Below are 21,386 nucleotides of genomic sequence, written 5' to 3'. Positions count from 1 at the left end.
CTAGTTTTTAGTACATCATCTGTTTCTTTAGAATATTTTTCTACAATAAAACCATTGTACTGTATTCTATCAGACAAAAAATTTCATTTGATACCGATATTGAGTGGATTGCAGAAAATACATAATGTGTTCTCCAAGTCAAGTTCGTTCGTTTGATACGCATATCTCAATCAACCTTTTTTTTTAAATGATATGGAATCAGCTATTTTGTAGCGGCGGCCAAATTAGATTTTTCAAGATAAACAGTTTTGAAATGACAGCAGAGATAAAGGAATTTTATAAATTCGGTCAGTTCCTATTGGTCAAATTTCTATTAATGTGGGACAACCCTACAGACATACAAACATACATACGAACAGTTCAAGCTAAATAATACCGTTTAATAAATAAATTTGCTATTTTGTGATTGCGGCCATCTTGGATTTGGATTTTTCATAAACAACCGTGTTCTACTAGTCAAGCCCTTTCATTTGATACCCATATTAATGAGGTTTTGTGATAAAATGTAGTCCGCCATTTTGTAGTAGCAGCCATCTTGGATTTATATTTATCATAAATAACCGTATTCTACAAGTCAAGCCCTTTCATTTGATACTCATATTAATTAAGTTTGAGAAAATGTGTAGTCCGCCATTCTGTAGTGGCAGCCATTTTGGATTTGCATTTTTCTTAAACAAACGTATTCTACTCGTCAAGTCCTTTCATTTGATACCCATATTGATGGGGTTTTGGAAAACCCATATTGATGAGGTTTTGAGAAAATATGTGATCCGCCATTTTGTAGCGGCCGGATTTTCAAGATCATGAAATACACAGTTTTATAATGACTACAGAGATAAAGGTGTGTTCCAAATTTCAGATCAATCGGTCAACAGGAAGGGGGTCAAACTTCTATTAATGTGGGTCAGAGCTACAGACAAACATGTTACGAACATACAAACATACAAACACACAAACAGATTACAGGGCAAGCTAAATAAAACCGTTTTAAAATATACCGCGTCCAAAAATTCTTCATGCTTTTTTCCCACAAAGAGCAACATTCAGCGAAGAAGACTCAAAAGAGTCATGGAGAGACGAAAATCTCTCCACTGATAAATGGCGAATACTCAGGCGATTCAATCATTACGATATTCACCCGTACTGGACGCTAACAGTCAACGAAGCTATCATGAGAAACGTGATAAATCACTCCCAAAATCATTCAGACCAATTAGTTCATCATCAATACTGTTGAAAACTATGTAAAATGTATCATATGAATACGTAAAGTCTGTATTCATGTCTAAATGCCCATTATATAAATACCAGTTTGCCTACCAATCAGGCAAATTCACAGTCACAGCGTTACACACTTTTGTGACAAACATTGAAAAATCTCATCAAAAGAAACTGCAGGTGCTTTCGATAATGTTTCTTATCTATCAACGGCACAGGCTATGAGAAGAAGACATTTCTATGACTGTAAAGTCGAATGGATCTAAATTGGGAAAATAGCAGGGCGGGTCGTCGATTGTTTTGTTGCCCATAAGGAGGGGTTCTATCGCCTCTCCTCTGGTCACTAGTAGTTGACGACCTTCTGGGAAGTTTGGAGGCTAAAGGTTTGGAAATCGTGGGTTTTGCTGACGAACTCATCTTAATGGTACGTGGCAAGTTCGACGACGTGATATCGAGCAGGATGCAGATGATCTTAAACCTTACACAATCATGGTACATCACAGAAGACCTGAGCATAAATCTCTCAAAACAACAATTATTTCCTTCACCAAAACAGCATCTGTTGTCTTTGCATCTTGGGGGAGAGGAAATAAAATGCGGCGCTTTAGTGAAATATCTAGGTCAGGGGTTTTCAAATGGTGCTCCGCGGGAAATTTGTGCTCCGTTATAGCACATGCTCCCACTTGAAAACCCTCCTTGAAAAAAAGCATTCTTTATGTATGACAAAATTTAATTTAATTTGTATAGTTTATAATGGTTTGCCACCAAGTGTAAATATTATTTTATGATATCTGTATGTAAATACATGTCTTGCTAAACCGTATGTTTTATGCAATTTTAAATTATGAACCGATATTTGATATTTTTACGCGATGATTGCTGTCTTCGGCCAGAAAGGTGTCTGAGCAGAGTTCTAGATTGGCTACCCGATGAGTAGAGAATAGATTGGCTACCCGATGAGTGATTAGGGAGCACTGTTCTGACTATTACGTGCCCTATTTTACCCATAGTTTTTTAAATAGCGTAATTGTTGTTTGGGTTGCGTCTGGAATATTCGCTATAAACAGTTACTCTTTGCATAGAAGATCTGTTTCCATCCTTTCCTATTTTGTGACAATACAATTCTTATTGTTTATATGATTGTTATGATTGCTGTGTTGTCCTCAAAGGTGATTATTATGTGTATCATGTTTCGTGCTTCTCATAATATAATTGATGTTCTTACGGACAATTGATCCAGATAAAGAGGTCAGTGACATTAAATATCAGGATACATAACAAGGAGATGAAATATTTATAAGAATCCCTTAGGGTCAATTAGATGCCACGTGGATAACTTTGAGGATGCTGAGAGTATAAACAATGTATACACCGGACAAGCACGAAGCATGGACGATGCTTGAAGAGGACTCACAAGCGCTTGGTGTTTTCGAACGCTGAGTGCTAAGAACAATATACGGTGGTGTACAGGAAAACGAAGTATGGAGAAGGAGAATGAACCACGAACTGGCACAACTCTACGGCGAACCCAGCATCCAGAAAGTCGCCAAGGCTGGACGAGTGCGATGGGCAGGGCATGTTGCAAGATTGCCGGACAACAGCCCTGCAAAGATGGTGTTCGCATCGAATTCGGTAGGAATAAGAAGGACAGGAGCCCAGCGATCGAGGTGGTTGGACCAGGTGGAGCAGGACTTGGCAAGAATCGGTGTAGCCGAGAGTTGGAGAACTGCAGCCAAGGGTCGGGTTTATTGGAGAAAAGTAGTGAATCAGATCTAATCTCAATGGGATGTAGAGTCATAGTAAATAAATAAAAAAACACCGGATAAACAAAGCAAGTATTGTAGACAGAAATATTTGCTTGAAAATGAAATAAAAATGAAAAATTCAACCTTGATCAGGTAACATACTTATGTGATACTTAATTATTTATCACCGATTTAGCATAAAATAACAAAATAATGAATCTTGTGCAGTACCTAGGGCTTACTTCATTCAATACAATATTCTTTACATTGTTAGGTAATTATCGCCCTACCGAAGCCAATGATTGTGAAATACCCGAAACATGAATCATTCTATTTTAACCAAAAATATATTAAAGGTTTTTTTGAACGGACTGAAATGTAGATAGCGACTTTAAAATGTGCTATTTTGAAAACACCTGGCGAATCTGGCATCTTACAGCAAAAAACTCTGTCCAATCATAATGCTCCGGTGCGACTAATACAGTTTTGTGAACTGTGAGTTGCCGGAACTGCATGATCACATTAAAAAACGTGACCCTATGATAGCGTCGACACAGAATCCAGTTGTTTCTCTGCTGTTGCGTAAATCGCTCGAGAACGATTTGGCCCGATCGCTTTTTCACATTTTGTTGCTGTGTATATCCACAAAACTATTGGATTGCCGTAAAATTAAAACTAAATATTTCAAGGGAACTGTAAAGAAGAACTCCGGTCTTGATTCTCTATACTTTCAATGCGTCCAAGACAAATTATCTTATTCTGATTGAATTTTTTATTATTCCCAGTCTGTGTCATGTCTGGATATTTTCAAGTATTGTTAATGGGTGTACTGCAAATCAATAGACTTAATAATTGTTCCCATAATCACGACCGTAGTTAAATTATGTAGCGAATGCTGAATGTAACGGAGGCGAGATAATTAATAATTCAAAGCATCAGACTACACCGATGCTTTAAAAGTGACTTATGGAATTAAAATCAAATAATTGCCTATCCCAGCTTGTTCGAGAAAGTGCTCTGATTGTCAACAATGTACACACCAAAGGCATTTCGAGAATTTCCCAGTATCTATCGGACAATGGTACTACTGGCGTTGTGGCCGTACGACTTCAATCAACACTTGCCAACAACGCTCCAGGGCCGATTCCGGATCTCGTTGCTGCTGAACGTGATGTGCTACACATTCTGGCAGTTTATCTGTTTACACATAACTATATTCAATATTAAGACCATAGTGGACAACATCGATAATTTGGGCGACATATTTACGCAAATGGCGAACGCGATAATCTACGGCAGTATGTTTATAGTGAATGTATATTTCCGGTGGAACTATCAACGGGAAGCCCAACTATTCGAATTGATGGCGGACAAATTCAAACGTCGATCTGCGACCGGAATCTCTTATGTAGAGTATGAATCAAGTAAGCGTTTCGTTAATAAATTCTTCAAATTCTGGATCACCACTTGTACCGCGGTAACGTTTCATTGGGTTGTGATACCGGTCATACAGTGGGAGAGAGTACTTCCCTTCGAGTTTTGGTACCCCTTCGATGTAAGTCATTCCCCGATGTACGAGATAGCCTATGCCGGTCAAATTGTTGGTCAGTTACAAGTTGGAATAACGTACGGAATGACTGCTTCTTTACTTATGGCGTACATATTTATTGTTTGTGGACAGTTCGGTATACTTTGTTGCAGCTTAAGAAACTCATACAATACAGCTATGATTAACGGAGGCAACTACCACCACCAACTCACCATGCTACAAAATTTATATAAAACGTATTTACAAAGTGCGAAGAGTTCCTGGTTCGAGAAGGAGTTGTTAGAAGAGTTTTCGATTGCCCCGAGAACATTAGCCAAACGACTTAAGCCACCACCTATTAACCATCGGTATCTAATGCAACTATCGAATGAATTGGCCACAGCTTTGGATGATTGTATCGATCATCACGTTGTGCTGATAAATTTCTGTCGTCGTTTGGGAGAATACTATCATCCATTTTTAATGTTAACCTTCTTTCAGGAAGTTTCCCTGTTGTGTTTGTTGGCTTATATCGCAACAATGGTAAAGTGATACACAATATTGACTTACTGACAATCAGAGTCTCATTCGAGCTACTTGTTTTCATGTGTCCAGGACGATTTAAGTCCAATGCAGGTGGCAAACATTGTTGAATATCTACTAGTAGCCGTGTCAGAGTTGGTTTGGATGTCCTATCTGGGACAAATATTGAAAACTCAAGTAAGTATGCGCGTCACATACGGCTCATAATTTTTAGAAGAACATTCCATGTTTGCTGTTAGAATATCAATGTTATTGATGCGTTGATGGATTCTCCTTGGTATGAATGTGGAGCAGCCTTCCGTCAGAGGGCTCTAATGATACTAGCTAACTCGTTGAAACCGCTGAAGCTAACGGCTTTCAAGATGTACGATTTGGACATGAAAACATGCCTCTCGGTACGAAGATGTTATACCTTTTTATAATGCATTGATAATATATTTATTTTCAGGTACTAAGGATTTCCCTTTCGTATTTCACGCTACTGCAGAAAATTGGGCATAAGAAAAGTAACATATACATATAGGTTTGAACGGCATTTGGCTCTTTTGCGTTGTTCGACTCCCTTCTAATGTATGTAGACAGTGCCTGGCATCTTAAAAAGATTCATTTCAAAATTTACAGCTAAGAAGATTAAATGTGCCTTGAAGGTTGAACACAAAAAAAAAATCAGACGCTAAAATCTTATTAGAGACATATCAGTTATAAATCTCTGGTTTCATTTCTTATCATAGCTCATCTTACTTTTTCCCGAACACTTCTTTTTGCACCCCACTTAATTGGTATCCGAATGCCATTTTCACTCTAACTCCTCGTCGCATACAGTTTCACCGCAATTCTCTAGTTTCCTCTTCACAATCGATCAATATTTCTCAATTGGCCTTAGCTCCTTTATAACCATTATTGTTGCACCACTGTTTAGAACAGGGATTCTCAAAGTGGTTAATATCGAAGCTTGGAAGCTTGTATTAATAATTATTAATTACACTTGATGTTTTCTCAGACACGTGCGAACAACACTGATGAAACGACACAAAATTTCAAAAAAACCTGATAAATTAGCAGTCCTACGTCAAGGATGCTGTCGTGCCTTTTTTCGAATCCGATAGGTAATCATAGGTTTCAGTCATAAGAACGTTATCTGGGACGAAAGATCTGATACAGTTTCCTCTTTCGTAACATGATATTAACTGCTGGTTCGTGAATTGCTATTCTGACTTCTTTCTATTCACTAGGCTGAAAAGTACAATGACAGGATGATGTTCTGCCAATTCTGAAGACGTGTAGTCGAAACCATTGAAAGAATTGAATATATTTAAGGAAACTATAGTAGAGCCTCAAATATCCGCAAGCGGATAATTCGCGGTGAAGTTTATCCGCGAAAGCGACGCAATTCCGCGGGTAATCAGGGTTTTACTGTTGTTTCTGAAGTGTGTTTGGAAATGAAGGAGTCACTGGAAGAAATATTATTTGTGTTTATTAGAAACTTCTTTAGACAGAACAAATGTAATATTGTTGAATAAATAAATGAGTTAGTCCCATTGTGAACAAAATTCGAATGCTCAAATAGAGAGTTATGATATTGGAACAATTTTGCGATAGTAACATGTACGCTAGTGTGCCAATGAATGTATGGGAAAAAATCAACCCTAAAATTTCAAAAAATTATCCTATATAAAACCACCTCAAAAAAACATCCTATGCAAAATTTCAGACGAAATTTTTTTTATGAGATGACAGTAGATCTCGACGTTTCATGAAATTTTAAGACATTTGGCATCAATTTTTTTTAGAAAAGCCTGATTTTTGGCATGGGGTGTTTTTTCGAGGTGGTGAACATTTTTTATGGGGCAACTTTTCGAAATTCGGGATGACCATTTTCATTGGCACCCTAATGTACACACTGTAGTGTATATATGGCTTAATAGCTAATGGTGTTACCACACGCAATAGTACATTGTAAAAATAATTGCCATAAAGCTATAACATTATAGCAAACAGATTGTCCAGTGCAGAGGGACAGAAGATTTTCTTAGAAGAATAAAATTAATTATTCGTGATTGACGCATAACAGTCTCGCGTGTGTTTCACTACTTCCTCAAAACATTTCACACACCATATATGTTTCAAATAAAACAATTACATTGAGCTGCACTTTGGTAACATTTTTACTAACTATCCTTTACAGTGAATACAAACATTTGTTATCTGTATGGGCTGAACTGAGCTCAATACGATTTTTACGATAAAGTTTTATCGTAAAAATCGTATTGAGTTTAATGTGTGCTTTCAGTTATCATGAACCAGGTCATTTTCCAAATATATAGATATAACTTGATTTTTTTCCTGAGAGATTCTTTCACATTGCTGGTTTCCTAAGTAAAGCGTACAGAAAATCGCCGAATTATACACCCAATTATCTGTACGATTTTTGTCGCTTTCTGCGAACAACTTTGAATACGATCTTGAATCCATCAGAGCAATATTCCCTTATCAACACCTTATCTTATGAGTAATTCCAAATGAAGTCGTCCTAAAAATGCAGATTTCAAGAACATGTATTTTCGATTCAAATGAAAGTTTGTATTCCGTTTGGGTTGGAGGAAATATGAGGATTCCACAGCAAATGAGAATTTTGGGACTCAAGCGTAACTTTTGAAAAGGACGTATCGATTCTAGTAAGAGATATCTTTGATAATCTATATCCCAAAAACTACGAGTCGTACCGAAATAGTGTCTTGGAAAGAGTTATTGATGTTTAAAGATGGGAAAAATATACACTCAAAATTAGTACCCATTCGTTTTTTTACAAGTTTTTTTTTGTAAATAAAACAAATTTACAAAAAAAACTTTAATTTGCAATATCTAAAATACATTTTTTTCATGCAAAATAGAAGTTATGTAGAAAATTTAAAAAATCAGTCCAAGATGGTAAAACTATTTTTGGCGAACTTTGGAACATCTAATTTCTATGAATTTTCGAAACTTCGAATTTTTGTATGTTAACAATTATTTTTAGCCACAAATTACGAATCCTGATGCGATATTAAACAAAAAAGCTTTTATTCAATCTCCTTCTAAACGCAGCCATTCTCGATATATTTGAAAAAAACATTTTTAATTGAATTTTTTAATTTTTTTTGATATTTTTTAAAAAAAATTTTAACTTTTCCATATAAAATAGAAAGAAAATTTAAAAAAAAATTCCAAGATAGTGAACATATTCTTGACGAACTTTGTGGAATATCGAATTTTTATATGTTCACAATTACTTTTAGCCACAAATTATGAATCGTGATCTGATTTAAAAAAAAAGCTCTTCATCAATCTCCTTCTAAATGCAGCTATTCTCGAGATATTTGAAAAAAAATTCTTATTTTTTGTCATTTTTATAGTAAATATGCTCTTTCTATATGTTCGTCATGCTAATCCGTCATGTTCATGAAATTAAATGAATTCGCTTATAGTTTTCAACAACTTTTCCAAATACATCATTATGGTAAAAATATCCTAAACATATAAGGATATATTACCTGTTCGGTTTTTTGTACCCCGGGTAATGAAATGCAACAAATGTATGCAACTCGGTCACACGGCCGCCTATTGTTGCAACAAAAAACGTTGCGCAGATTGTGGAGAGAGCCATGATGAGAATCCTTGCCCGAAAGAGCGCAAGTGTCTTCATTGCGGCGGGACTCCTCATGATCTTACTCAATGCCCGGTGTACATACAACGAGGGGAAAAAATCAAGCGTTCCTTAAAAGAACGTTCCAAGCGGACTTATGCAGAAATGCTTAAGAGTCCCGTTCCAACGACACAGGACAATCCCTACTCCATTCTGCAGAACGACTAGCCTGTTGCTGACGCTCCCAATGCAGGAAGTTCCGTTACATCGCAGGGTGCCATCAGGAAAAGAAAAATTACTTCTTTTCCATCACTCCCCAGAAAGAAAACCGAAACTTCCCAAGTTGGAATGAAAACTCGAATCGAACGTGCTGAGAATAGACCGAAGCAAGTACCTCCTGGTTTAAGCGGTTCTTCTACGCACCAGGGGTCCTCAGCACTTCCCGGAGCAGCACCCAACACGTCTGCTCCTTTTTCGCGGTCGAGGCAACAGCCACAATCTGGCTTGCTTGCGCTTTCTGACCTGGTGGACAACATTTTAAATGCTTTAAATATAAACGACCCTCTTAAAAGCATAGTATTATGTTGGCTTCCGATTGTGAGAACATTTTTGAAAGAAAAATGTGGTTTTTTGGCAGCGTTCATTTCCCTCGATGCCTGATTCAGTGCAAGAGGTCAAGGATTTGACCACTGTAATACAGCGGAATTGCAGAAGCATTATTCCTAAACTAGATCAGTTTAAATTTTTAGTTCGCAGCTCTAACTGTGATGTATTTTCTCTCTGTGAAACATGGCTTTCTTCAGCCGATGAGCTGAATTTCCACGATTTCAACATTATTCGCCTCGATCGAAATGACTCGTTTGGTGGCGTACTATTGGGGATTAAAAAATGTCACTCCTTCTATAGAGTCACTCTCCCATCGATGACAGGCATTGAAGTTGTTGCTTGCCAGACACAAATCAATGCACTATGGTCCAGGAGGTGCATTTAAGTGGAAATTAGCATCTAGAGCTCGACAGTGATTCTCTAGACAAAAACTGTCTTCGGCAAAGTTGTTACATATAACAGAGCGCTCATTTTTATGTTATCAAAAATAGGGTGACCAAAATTTACGATGAAACAAAAAATCTAACTTTCTTATCTTTATAGATAGAGGTAAACATAGTTCAAAAATATTGTAGCTCTGATTATTTTAAGTAACTTCGTGGAACAATATTTCTTTCTATCTCTTCAAATAACCGATATAACGCTTTTTCTCTAGGTTGAGTTAGGGTTACCATGAAAAAAAAGGTTCTTTTGCTCTAACTTTTATATGTAAAATCCTACATCAAAACTGTCTTCGAATGACTTTAAGAGCTTTCCAATCCACGCATTTTACGGTGCATAACTTGTATGTATCTTAATGCTACTCAAAGTTATTGATGTTTTTCCCCGAAAATACGACCTTTTCATTTGCTTGTCGTTCTTTTTGGGGCAAACATAATAAAAAATTATTGATAGCATTTTAAAGAGCACATTTGACTCTACATAAGGTGAAACTTTCAAAAGAGTGTTATTTTTTGTATTTGAGTAAATTAAATTTGAAATTATGAGTTTTTGCATATAAATGAACAAGTTGCAATTTTTAAATGCATATAGTAAGCGTAGACTTTAAAGCAGCATCACTTCAGTTCAGTCTTATAGCCACTCAACATGGAGGTTCAAAGAAGACAAATTGTTGATTTCCTTTTTCGGTGGACGAAATATAGAAGTTGTTATACAATTATTACGAGAAAAATTTCTGACTATTTTCTTTTTCTACAATAAAATATATTTATTGTATAAAAAGAAAAGCGGGGACCGACAAATTATCAAATGCTTCCTGAATAGAAACCGTATGAAGAACAACTCGGGGCTTGACGTGTTATTTTTTAGTAATTTATTGACATATTTTACTGGCGATAAGTTGATTGATGACATTATTTTACCAAACTTTTGTTGTTCCTATTGTTTTATTCAATTTATTTATAATCTACATATTAACCTGTTTAAGTTGTTATAATGGAAATTAAATTCATAGTAATAAATAAAAATCATAAATCATACAAATAAAAAACTACAAAATCAAATGCTTAGCATTTTCCGGAATCAGAAGATCGGAATACTCTGGTGTTTGCCTATGACTAAGAGATAATACTGGATCCGAAGCTGTTGCGAAGCCCAGTTCTTCAGCAGAAATTTTTTCTGTAATCTCCCGAACACGGTTACGCTTCATCCTTTGGCTCAGCATTTGGCATTTCAGGCACTTTCTGGCACTCAAAACACATATATCTTGGCATTTTAATAATAATTGTATAACGTCTTCTATATTTCGTCCACCGAAAACAAAAACAAAAATGTGTCTTCTTTGAACCTCCATGTTGAGTGGCTATAAGACTGAACTGAAGAGATGCTGCTTTAAAGTTTACGCTTACTATATGCATTTAAAAATTGCAACTTGTTCATTTATATGCAAAAACTCATAATTTCAAATTTAATTTACTCAAATACAAAAAATAACACTCTTTTGAAAGTTTCACCTTTTGTAGAGTCAAATGTGCTCTTTAAAATGCTATCAATAATTTTTTATTATGTTTGCCCCAAAAAGAACGACAAGCAAATGAAAAGGTCGTGTTTTCGGGGAAAAAACATCAATAACTTTGAGTAGAACTAAGATACATACAAGTTATGCACCGTAAAATGCGTGGATTAGAAAGCTCTAAAAGTCATTCGAAGACAGTTTTGATGTAGAATTTTACATTTAAAAGTTAGAGCAAAAAAACCTTTTTTTTCATGGTAACCCTAACTCAACCTAGAGAAAAAGCGTTATATCGGTTATTTGAAGAGATAGAAAGAAATATTGTTCCACAAAGTTACTTAAAATAACCAGGGCTACAATATTTTCGAACTGGGGGTCTTCGTAGCCAGTTGGTTTTTTTTCCCTTGTTGGGTGTGAACCACTGCGTCCATTAGTTTGAACTATTGTGGTATGCCCCATTTTTTGTACTACGCTTCAAGCTTCTCTACTGCTTATTGATGAAGAAGTAGACTGAAAGCTATAGCGAGATAGGTGCCAATCAGGAATAATCTGTTTGATAAAATTTATAGTCCTGATCGGCGACACAGACCAAACTTCCTTGGGCTCCAGAATAGCCTTATCAAGGTGTTGAAGTCTGCGTCTTGTTAGTGCTCCGCATTTGCAGAGCAAATGTTCCGAGGTTTCGCTTTCGGCATTACAAAAGCGACAAATATCATCTTGCACTAAACCTATGTTTTTGAGATGGTATTTACTCGGACAGTGTCCTGTTATAAGACCAGTGAATGTGCTGAAGTCTTACTTATTAAGACTCAGCAATTGTTGAGTAATTTTAATACTCGGCGTGATAAATTTTTTTGACTGGTTGAGTTGTACAGCCATCCAGTTGGCCATTACTTCCCGGTCTTCCCATTTCTTCAGCTCACTCTTCAACACACATTCAGAAATTCCACAAAATGGTTCTGGACCAGTGAAGGGTGAGCTTGAGCCGCGTCTTGCGAGTTCATCTGCTTGTTCATTTCCCTCTATACCGCAATGGCTAGGAATCCAGTACATTTGTACCGAACTTCTCTGACACAGTTGTCGTAAAAGGCAAATGCATTCCCAGACAATTTTTGAATAGCACTTGAAAGCATTGAGGGCTTTAAGTGCTGCTTGACTGTCTGAGAAGATACAAATGTTAGCATGTCTATAATTTCTTTTAAGGCAGACATTTATACATTCTATTATTGCAGCTACTTCTGCCTGGATAACTGTTGGCCAGTTCCCCATAGCTACAGAAATTTTTATTCTGGGACCATACACTCCAGCACCTGTTCTGTTACCCATTTTCGACCCATCGGTATAGAACAGGATTGAACCATTACGAACATCGGGACCACCCTCATCCCATACTGAACGAGAAAGTTCGATCACTGTGTATGGAATGTCATAATTGGTCCTTGGCTCCATCCAATCGCTGTTCATCTCTGAGGTTGGTCCAACGGGTAAGAGATTCAGGATGCTCAAATGACCAGTTTTGTCCCCGTCTAATATTTTTTTATATCTTTTTAGCTTTAGAGCGCTTCTATTAGCCTCCAGCTGAACATGTTGACCCAAAGGTAACAAGTGAAGGATAGCCTCCAATGCCTTTGAGGGTGTGCTTCGCATTGCTCCTGTTACAGCAACGCATGCCAGTCGTTGGAGTTTGTTTAGCTTTTTTGTAGCTACAGTCTCCTTAGTCTTTGGCCACCATACTAATGAGGCATAGGTTATCCTAGGCCGCACAATTGCTGTATAGACCCACATAACCATTTTTGGTTTCAGGCCCCATGTTCTACCTATCATTTTAGAACATGCCCATAGGGCAATGTTGGCCTTACTGATAATTGCATCTAAGTGTGCGTTCCAGTTTAGTTTAGCATCTAGGATTACGCCTAGATATTTCACTGAAACGCTGAATTTTATTTCCTTTCCTCCAAGATTTAGAGTCTGCAGATGCAGTTTCTTCTTTTTGGTGAAAGGAACAATTGTTGTTTTTGAGGGATTTATGCTCAGACCTTCTTTGATACACCATGATTGTGTAAGGTTTAAGGCCATCTGCATCTTACTCGATATCACATCGTCGAATTTGCCACGTACCATTATGACTAAATCATCAGCAAAACCCACGGTTTCGAAACCATTCGCCTCCAAACTAATCAGAAGGTCGTCAACCACCAGTGACCAAAGTAGAGGTGATAGAACCCCTCCTTGTGGGCAACCTTTCGTTGCAATCACAGATGTCGATGACCCACCCAGCTCCGAGGTGATTTGTCTATTTGTGAGCATGCCTTTGATCCATTCGACTATGCAGTCATCGAAATGTCTTCTTCTCATAGCCTGTGCCATTGATACATAGGAAGCATTGTCGAAAGCCCCTTCGATATCAAGAAACGCACATAATGTAGTTTCTTTTGACGAAAGAGATTTTTCAATTTTAGTCACAAGCGTGTGTAACGCTGTGACTGTGGATTTGCCTGATTGATAGGCAAACTGGTATTTAGATAAAGGGCATTTGGACATGAATACAGACTTTATGTATTCATATAATACTTTTTCCATAGTTTTCAGCAGTATTGATGATAAACTAATTAGTCTGAATGATTTTGGGAGTGATTTATCACGTTTCCCAGCTTTTGGAATGAAGACCACTTTAACGAGTCTCCATGTGGAAGGAATGTGCTCTAGTATCAGACTTGCCTTAAAAATCTCGATTAGAGATGGAATTAGCTTAGATTCTCCTTTTTGAATCAGGGCTGGAAAAATTCCATCTGCACCTGCGGATTTGTAAGGTTGAAAGGATCTCACCGCGCTTTCTACTCTGGCCCTCGTGAAAACCATTCCAGCAACTATCTTTGCGACATCCTTTGCACTTTGAAAATTCCTTCGAGAGCATTTCATGTCGCGGTTGTAGTTAGGACTGGTATCAGAATGAACCGATGTAGATCCCGGGAAGTGAGTTTTCATCAGTAAGTCTAATACTTCTGAGGGAGATTTTGTGAACGAACCGTCGTCCTTTTTGAGGGAACCTAGCCCGTTCGAGTGGTCTTTTGCAAGAGTCTTACTTAGTCTTGCAACGATTGGGGTACTTTCAATGCTTTCGCAGTTATTTACCCAAGATTTTCATTTAGATCGTCTTAGTTCTCTATTATATTCGGTTAGGGCGCTCCTATATTGAGACCAATCCGAATTAATTTTAGCTCTGTTGAACAGCTTCCGCGCTGTTTTACGTAGCCGCTCGAGCCTTTTTTTCCACCATGGAACGTTTCTTGTCGAAGAAACTCTCTTAAGTGGACAATTACTGTTGTAGACAGAAACTATCGTATCATTTAATTCTTTTGAAGTTGATTCGAGCTGTTGAATCGACCTTATTCTTGTGTTAAGAGTTTCTGACTCGAGTTCAAGTGAATATCGTTCCCAGTTGGTTTTTCTTGGATCACGATATTCTCTCTGTACTGTCAAGCCACCATCCCATTCGAAGATAATGTGTCTGTGATCAGACAAAGACGCCTCTTCCGAAACGTGCCAGTTGTGTATATTCGAAGAAATTACCGGACTGCACAGTGTTAGGTCCAGGACTTCTTGTCTGATAGCGTTTATAAACGTTGGTTCATTGCCTATATTGGCAATGTCAATGTTGTTTGAAGAGAGAAATTCTAAAAGACAGTCACCTCGACTGTTTATGTCAGTACTAACCCACAAAGTGTGATGAGCATTGGCATCACAGCCGATGATAAAGTCTTTTTTGATTTCTCTGCAATAATTTACGAACGCCGCAACCTCTTGGGGAGGTGCCTCAGGTACGTCACCAGGGAAATAAGCCGACGCAATTATTATGTCGGATCTTCCCTTGGCGGTTGGTATCTCAACTCTGATTACGCGTTCGCTTACTAAGCGATCGGTCGTGAGTTCAAACTCAGGACCCTCAATTGACCATCTTTGTGTTGTTATAGAATAACTACGTCCACGCAAACATCATCAACGATGGAGATCGATCCACGGTCGAAATTTATTTATTTATTTATTTATTTATTTATTTAAAGATACATTCATCTGACTTAAGTCTTAATGAACTAGAGGGTTTAATATTATATGAGCCTAGAACCAGTAATACGTCGCTGGAAACGAGCTGCAGGTTCTCCAAACTCGAAAAGCTCCTCAACTGAAGAAAATGTGTGGATCATGCTCGTAACAGGCTCGTGTTGTCCATATGAAGTGCGGTGTGGGTCATGCCGCAACAGGTACGTTGACCGGAGAGATCTGCTTGGTGCACGCAGATTCAAGCGCGAGAGTAGGTAAAAGGAGTCGATTTCATTGGCCAAAATCTTTGCGACATAAGTTGCTTGTTGAATTTTTCGTCGGCGTTCTAATGTATCCATACTCAGCAAACGACATCTTTCAGCATACCGAGGCAAATTTGAAGGATCTCTCCAAGGAAGTTGCCTTAGGGCTCGACGAATGAAAGTTCTCTGGATACGTTCAATTCTGATGCTACATGACAGTTGGTACGGAATCCAAACCACAGACGCAGTCTCGACAATTGGTCGCACAAGTGAACAGTATAGTGCCTTTAGGCAGTACGGGTCGGAAAAATCCCTCGAAATCCTGGATATAAATCCTAGCTGTCGATTCGCCTTAGTGACTACCATTGATCGATGCAAATCAAACGAAAGCTTTGGGTCCAACGTTATCCCCAAGTCACTTACTTGTTCAACTCTCTCCAGTACAACATCATCAATCGAGTAGTCGAATGTGATCGGTGTCCATGTTCGATGAAAAGTCATTACTACACATTTAGATATACTGACAGAAAGTTTGTTCAAGCGGCACCAGTTAACAAAGAGATTCAACATTTCTTGAAGCCGAAGGCAATCTTCGATGTTCTTGACGACGATGTAGATTTTTAGGTCATCGGCATATATGAGCACACAACCACTTAGAAGGATGAGCGTCACGTCGTTGAAAAATATTATGAACAGCAATGGTCCTAAATTGCTGCCCTGAGGAACGCCCGATGCTGCGATGAATGGCGCAGAGGTACAAGATCCCAGCTTAACGCGGAGAGTTCGATTGAGCAGGTATGATTCGAGCCAATTCACTAGACTATCAGAGACTCCCAATCGAGACATTTTCCGCAGAAGGATACCATGATCGATGCGATCGAAGGCTGCTTTCAGGTCTGTGTAAACGGTATCCACTTGAACTCTGTTTTCCAAATGTGCAATACAAGTTGACGTAAATTCCAACAGATTCGATGACACAGAGCGCCCTGGCATAAAACCGTGTTGCGACGGAGAGATGTAGCTTTTGACATGAAAGAAGATAGCTTCTTTCACAATTATCTCAAATATTTTTGAAGCAGCAGAAAGACTTGTTATACCCCGATAGTTTGTTACGTCTCGTTTGTCGCCCTTTTTATGAACAGGAAACATAAAGGAATGCTTCCAAATCTCGGGAAAAATTCCTTGATCCAACGATGCAGTAAAGATCCAGGCTAAGGGCTCAGCTAAAGCATCAACACAGCGGCAAAAAATTATTGCAGGTACACCGTCGGGACCCGGAGAGACCGATTTCTTTAATTTCTTAACGGCCTTAGTGACATCCGTAGAGCTAATCCCAAATAAGCGCAGATTAATGAGATTCTCTGGAACATTGATAGCTGCTTTTACAATTTCATCCGTATTCGCAGTCGCATTCGAAAAAACGGAACTGAAGTGATGAGAAAAAAGGTTGCATGATTCGAGCACAGATGTTGACTCCAAATTGCCCAGAAACACGGACTTTGGAATAGTCGGAGTATTGAAATTAGATCGATTCATCCATGCAACTGCTCTGCTCTGCAAGAAACATCGGGCTGCTGTTCTATAAATAACCCAACAATGATCAATATCAACTGTCTCCGCTGTCCGGACTGCTGAACAATGGAAGAACAGATAGAATACCCTTACGCCGAAATGGCTACTAGAGTGTAATTTACCATAATGTAATGGAACAGAAAACTTAACGCCTAAATGGCTACTACTAACTACTGTGTAATTTACAGTTTATAGAAACATAAACATATGTACATGTACACGATTAAAATCCGGCTCTGTTACAGCTAAAATGCTAATGAGCCTAATAAATAAATAAATGGGATAAAAAAAATAAATATTTTCGAACTATGTTTACCTCTATCTATAAAGATAAGAAAGTTAGATTTTTCATTTCATCGACAATTTTGATCACCCTATTTTTGATAACATAAAAATGAGCGCTCTATTATATGTAACAACTTTGTCGAAAACAGTTTTTGTCTAGAGAATCACTGTCGAGCTCTAGATGCTAATTTCCACTTAAATGCACCTCCTGGACCATAGTGCAATGGCAAAGACCTCTGCATTGCTTCGATATATCTCCCTCCCAGAACTACGATAGGCCGCCATCAGTTCTTTGATACTATCGAGGCAATGCCGGAGCCGCGGTTGATCTTAGGTGATTTCAACTCCCATGGAACAGCATGGGGATCACTCTACGATGACAACCGTGCCACTTTGATTTATGATCTGTGCGACAACTTCAAATTGACAGTTTTGAATACTGGGGAAGCAACCAGAATAGCCAACCCTCCTGCACGGGCAAGCATGCTAGACATATCTCTATGCTCTTCTTCGTTATCCCTGGATTGCATGTGGAAGGTAATCCAAGATCCCCACGGTAGTGATCACCTACCAATAATTTTATCGATCGCTAATGAATCAAGCTCTCGTGAGTCAGTCAATATTTCGTATGACCTCACGAAGAATATTGACTGGAGAACATTTGCGGAAATAATATCTGAAGCAATTGTTTCAATGCATGAACTTCCTCCACTCGAAGAGTATAACTTTATATCGAGTTTGATTTACGAAAGCGCACTTCAAGCTCAAAAGAAACGTGTACCGGCTACCACTTTCCGACGTCGTCCTCCATCACTTTGGTGGGACAAGGAGTGTTCAAAGGTCTACCTTGAAAAATCATCTGCTTTCAAAAAATTCAGGAAAACTGGATTAGTGGAATGGTTTCTAAAGTACCAAGCTCTAGAAGCCAAACTAAAAGGTTTGATTAAAGCAAAAAAGCGTGGATATTGGCGGAAGTTCGTCAATGGTTTGTCAAGGGAGACCGCTATGAGCACTCTTTGGAATACGGCTAGGAAAATGCGTGGCTGGAACCATACAAACGAAAGTGAGGAATACTCTGACCGTTGGATTTTTAACTTTGCAAGGAAGGTTTACCCCGACACCGTTCCTGCACAAAACGTCGTACGCGACATTCCACTTCAAAGCGATTATGAGAATTTTTCGATGGTGGAATTCTCAATTGCCCTTCTCTCATGTAACAATTCAGCTCCGGGGTCGGACAAGATTAAATTCAACTTGTTGAAGAATCTTCCCGACTTGGCAAAACAGCGTTTGCTGAACTTGTTCAACAAGTTTCTGGAGCTGAATATTGTCCCGCATGACTGGAGACAAGTGAGAGTGATAGCCATACGGAAACCCAACAAGCCGGCTTGCGATCACAACTCGTATAGGGCGATTGCAATGTTATCCTGTATTCGTAAATTGTTAGAGAAAATGATTCTACTTTGCTGTCAAATACGCAGTTTGGCTTCCGCCGAAGTAGAGGGACAAATGATTGTCTCGCGCTGCTATCTTCTGAAATCCAAATCGCATTTGCTCGCAAAGAACAAATGGCTTCCGTTTTTCTCGATATCAAAGGGGCATTTGATTCAGTTTCCATGGAAATTCTCTCAGAGAAGCTTCATAATCGTGGACTTTCACCAATTCTTAACAATTTCCTGTACAATTTACTGTCAGAAAAGCACATGATTTTCTCTCATGGCAGCTCGAAATCTTCTCGTTACAGTTTTATGGGCCTACCACAAGGCTCCTGCCTAAGCCCCCTCTTGTACAGTTTTTACGTCAATGATATAGATGATTGTCTAACTAGAGACTGCACGCTGAGACAACTGGCAGACGATGGAGTTATTTCCATCACGGGTACTAATCCCGTCGTTCTGCAAAAGTCGTTGCAAGATACCCTGAACAATCTGTTCACGTGGGCCCTCAAGCTGGGTATCGAATTCTCTACGGAGAAAACTGAAATGGTCGTTTTTTCTAGAAAGCACGAACCCGCCCAATTCCAGCTTCACCTATCCGGCAAAACGATCCAACATTCTATGTTTTTCAAATACCTAGGTGTATATTTTGATTCTAAGTGTACCTGGGGGAGACACATGGCGTATTTGAAACAGAAATGCCAGCAAAGAATCAATTTTCTCCAAACAATAACCGGAACATGGTGGGGTGCCCATCCAGGAGACCTCATTCAGTTGTACAAAACAACGATATTATCAGTGTTAGAATATGGCAGTTTTTGCTTCCGATCAGCTGCCAGGATTCATATTCTCAAGCTGGAGAGAATACAATATCGTTGCTTGCGTATAGCCATGGGGTGTTTGCATTCGACACATACGATGAGTCTCGAAGTCTTGGCAGGAGTAACCCCACTTACTCTTCGGTTCACAGAATTATCCTACAGATTTCTCATCCGTTGCAAGATCATGAATCCATTGGTGATTGATAACTTCGAAAATCTACTCCAACTGACTCCTCAGTCAAGTTTTATGTCTTTATACCATGAGTACCTTACCCACGACGTGCACCCTTCACCAGGCATCTCCTACCAAGTTTGCTTCCCATACTTCTGCAATTCCTCTGTCATTTTTGATCTGTCCATGCGACAAAAAATCCATGGAATACCAGATCACCTACGCTCCGATTCTATTCCGCCGATATTTTCGGCAGAATATGGGAAAGTTAGATCTGATAAAATGTTCTTTACTGACGGTTCATTCATAAACGGGTCCACAGGCTTCGGCATCTTCAATGAAAATTCCAGTGCCTCTTTCAAACTCAAAGATCCTTGTTCCGTGTATGTCACTGAACTGGGTGCGATATATTACGCATTAGGGATCATTGAAACATTGCCCATCGACCATTATTTTATTTTTTCAGACAGTCTCAGCTCAATAGAGGCAATCCGCTCAATGAAAGTTGATAAACGCTCATCTCATTTCCTAACAAGAATAAGACAACTATTGAGTGTTTTGGTCGAAAAATTATTCAAGATTACCTTTGCATGGGTTCCCTCTCATTGCTCGATTCCGGGAAATGAGAAAGCGGACTCGCTAGCTAAGGTGAGCGCTTTAGAAGGCACACTTTTTGAAAGGCAAATTGCTTATAATGAATTTTACCACATTCCTCGTCAGTATACGCTCGTAAGTTGGCAGCGCATGTGGAGTGGTGATGAGTTCGGTCGTTGGTTACACACGATTATCCCTAAGGTCTCGACGAGTGCATGGTTCAAGGGATTGAATGTAGGTCCTGATTTCATTCGCGTGATATCTCGGCTTATGTCCAATTACTACAACCTAAACGCGCATCTCTATCGCATTGGGCTCGCAGCAAACAATCTTTGTGATTGTGGCGATGGCTACCACGACATCGAGCATGTTGTCTGGTCGTGTATCCGGTTCCATGCTGCTCGCTCTCAGCTCTCTAGAGCACTGAGAGCACCATGCAGACAATCGGATATCCCCGTCCGGGATATCTTAGGTAACCGGGATCCTGATCTTCTGCTTCATCTATACCTGTTCCTCAGAAACGCCGATGTCAACGTTTAATGATGTTTCCTTCGTTGTGTCCCCGTTTCATATCCCTCTCTTTACTCTTTACAGATGCACGGGCCGAAGGTTGTGCAGTCCACTGATTATTCAACAAGAGCCAAAGGTTGTACCGCTCATGACAACTCTACACGAGCTGATGATTGCGCCGGCTAGTGACCATTCTATCCTGGATTCCTCGAGTCGAGAAAAACGCACCACGCTAGATATGGGGTACAGACTAGGGGGGCGTTGCTGATTAATGGTCAGCTGCATCCCAATAAGAAGTATCCCGTGTCGGGCACACGTACAGAGCATCGAAGACTGCGACATACCAATTATGAGAACACTTGTAATACTAACCTCGAGTCAACCGCGAGCAATCGGTTACATATTACTAACATAGTCTAAGCAAACATTGTCAAAATATTGAACTCCCGGCCCCGTTAGGCTGACGCTTAATAAAATATATA

General features: G+C 39.0%; 2 protein-coding genes across 2 annotated transcripts in view; one reads left to right on the top strand and one right to left on the bottom strand.

The window, feature by feature from the left end:
• The window catches only part of LOC129773126 (fructose-bisphosphate aldolase-like), a 609,238-nt gene that overhangs the window by 240,146 nt on the left and 347,706 nt on the right, over positions 1 to 21,386 (bottom strand). The window lies entirely within an intron of this gene.
• On the top strand, positions 4,042 to 5,577 carry LOC129774173 (putative odorant receptor 85e). The gene is made up of 4 exons (XM_055777870.1): positions 4,042 to 5,034; positions 5,107 to 5,211; positions 5,274 to 5,429; positions 5,483 to 5,577. Exons 1-4 carry the CDS (start codon positions 4,042 to 4,044, stop codon positions 5,555 to 5,557), a joined length of 1,329 nt encoding a protein of 442 aa, XP_055633845.1. The 3' UTR covers positions 5,558 to 5,577.

Source organism: Toxorhynchites rutilus, chromosome 3, assembly GCF_029784135.1.
Source record: "Toxorhynchites rutilus septentrionalis strain SRP chromosome 3, ASM2978413v1, whole genome shotgun sequence".
NCBI lineage: Eukaryota > Metazoa > Arthropoda > Insecta > Diptera > Culicidae > Toxorhynchites > Toxorhynchites rutilus.
The sequence above is the reverse complement of the archived record's forward strand: the minus strand, read 5'-3'. Positions and strand labels throughout refer to the sequence as shown.

Coding starts and splice junctions, on each gene's coding strand:
- LOC129774173 (XM_055777870.1), top strand. CDS start 4,042: ATGGTACTACTGGCGTTGTGGCCGTACGACTTCAATCAACACTTGCCA. Junction 5,035..5,106: donor TGGCTTATATCGCAACAATG/GTAAAGTGATAC, acceptor TCATGTGTCCAG/GACGATTTAAGTCCAATGCA. Junction 5,430..5,482: donor ACATGAAAACATGCCTCTCG/GTACGAAGATGT, acceptor ATTTATTTTCAG/GTACTAAGGATTTCCCTTTC.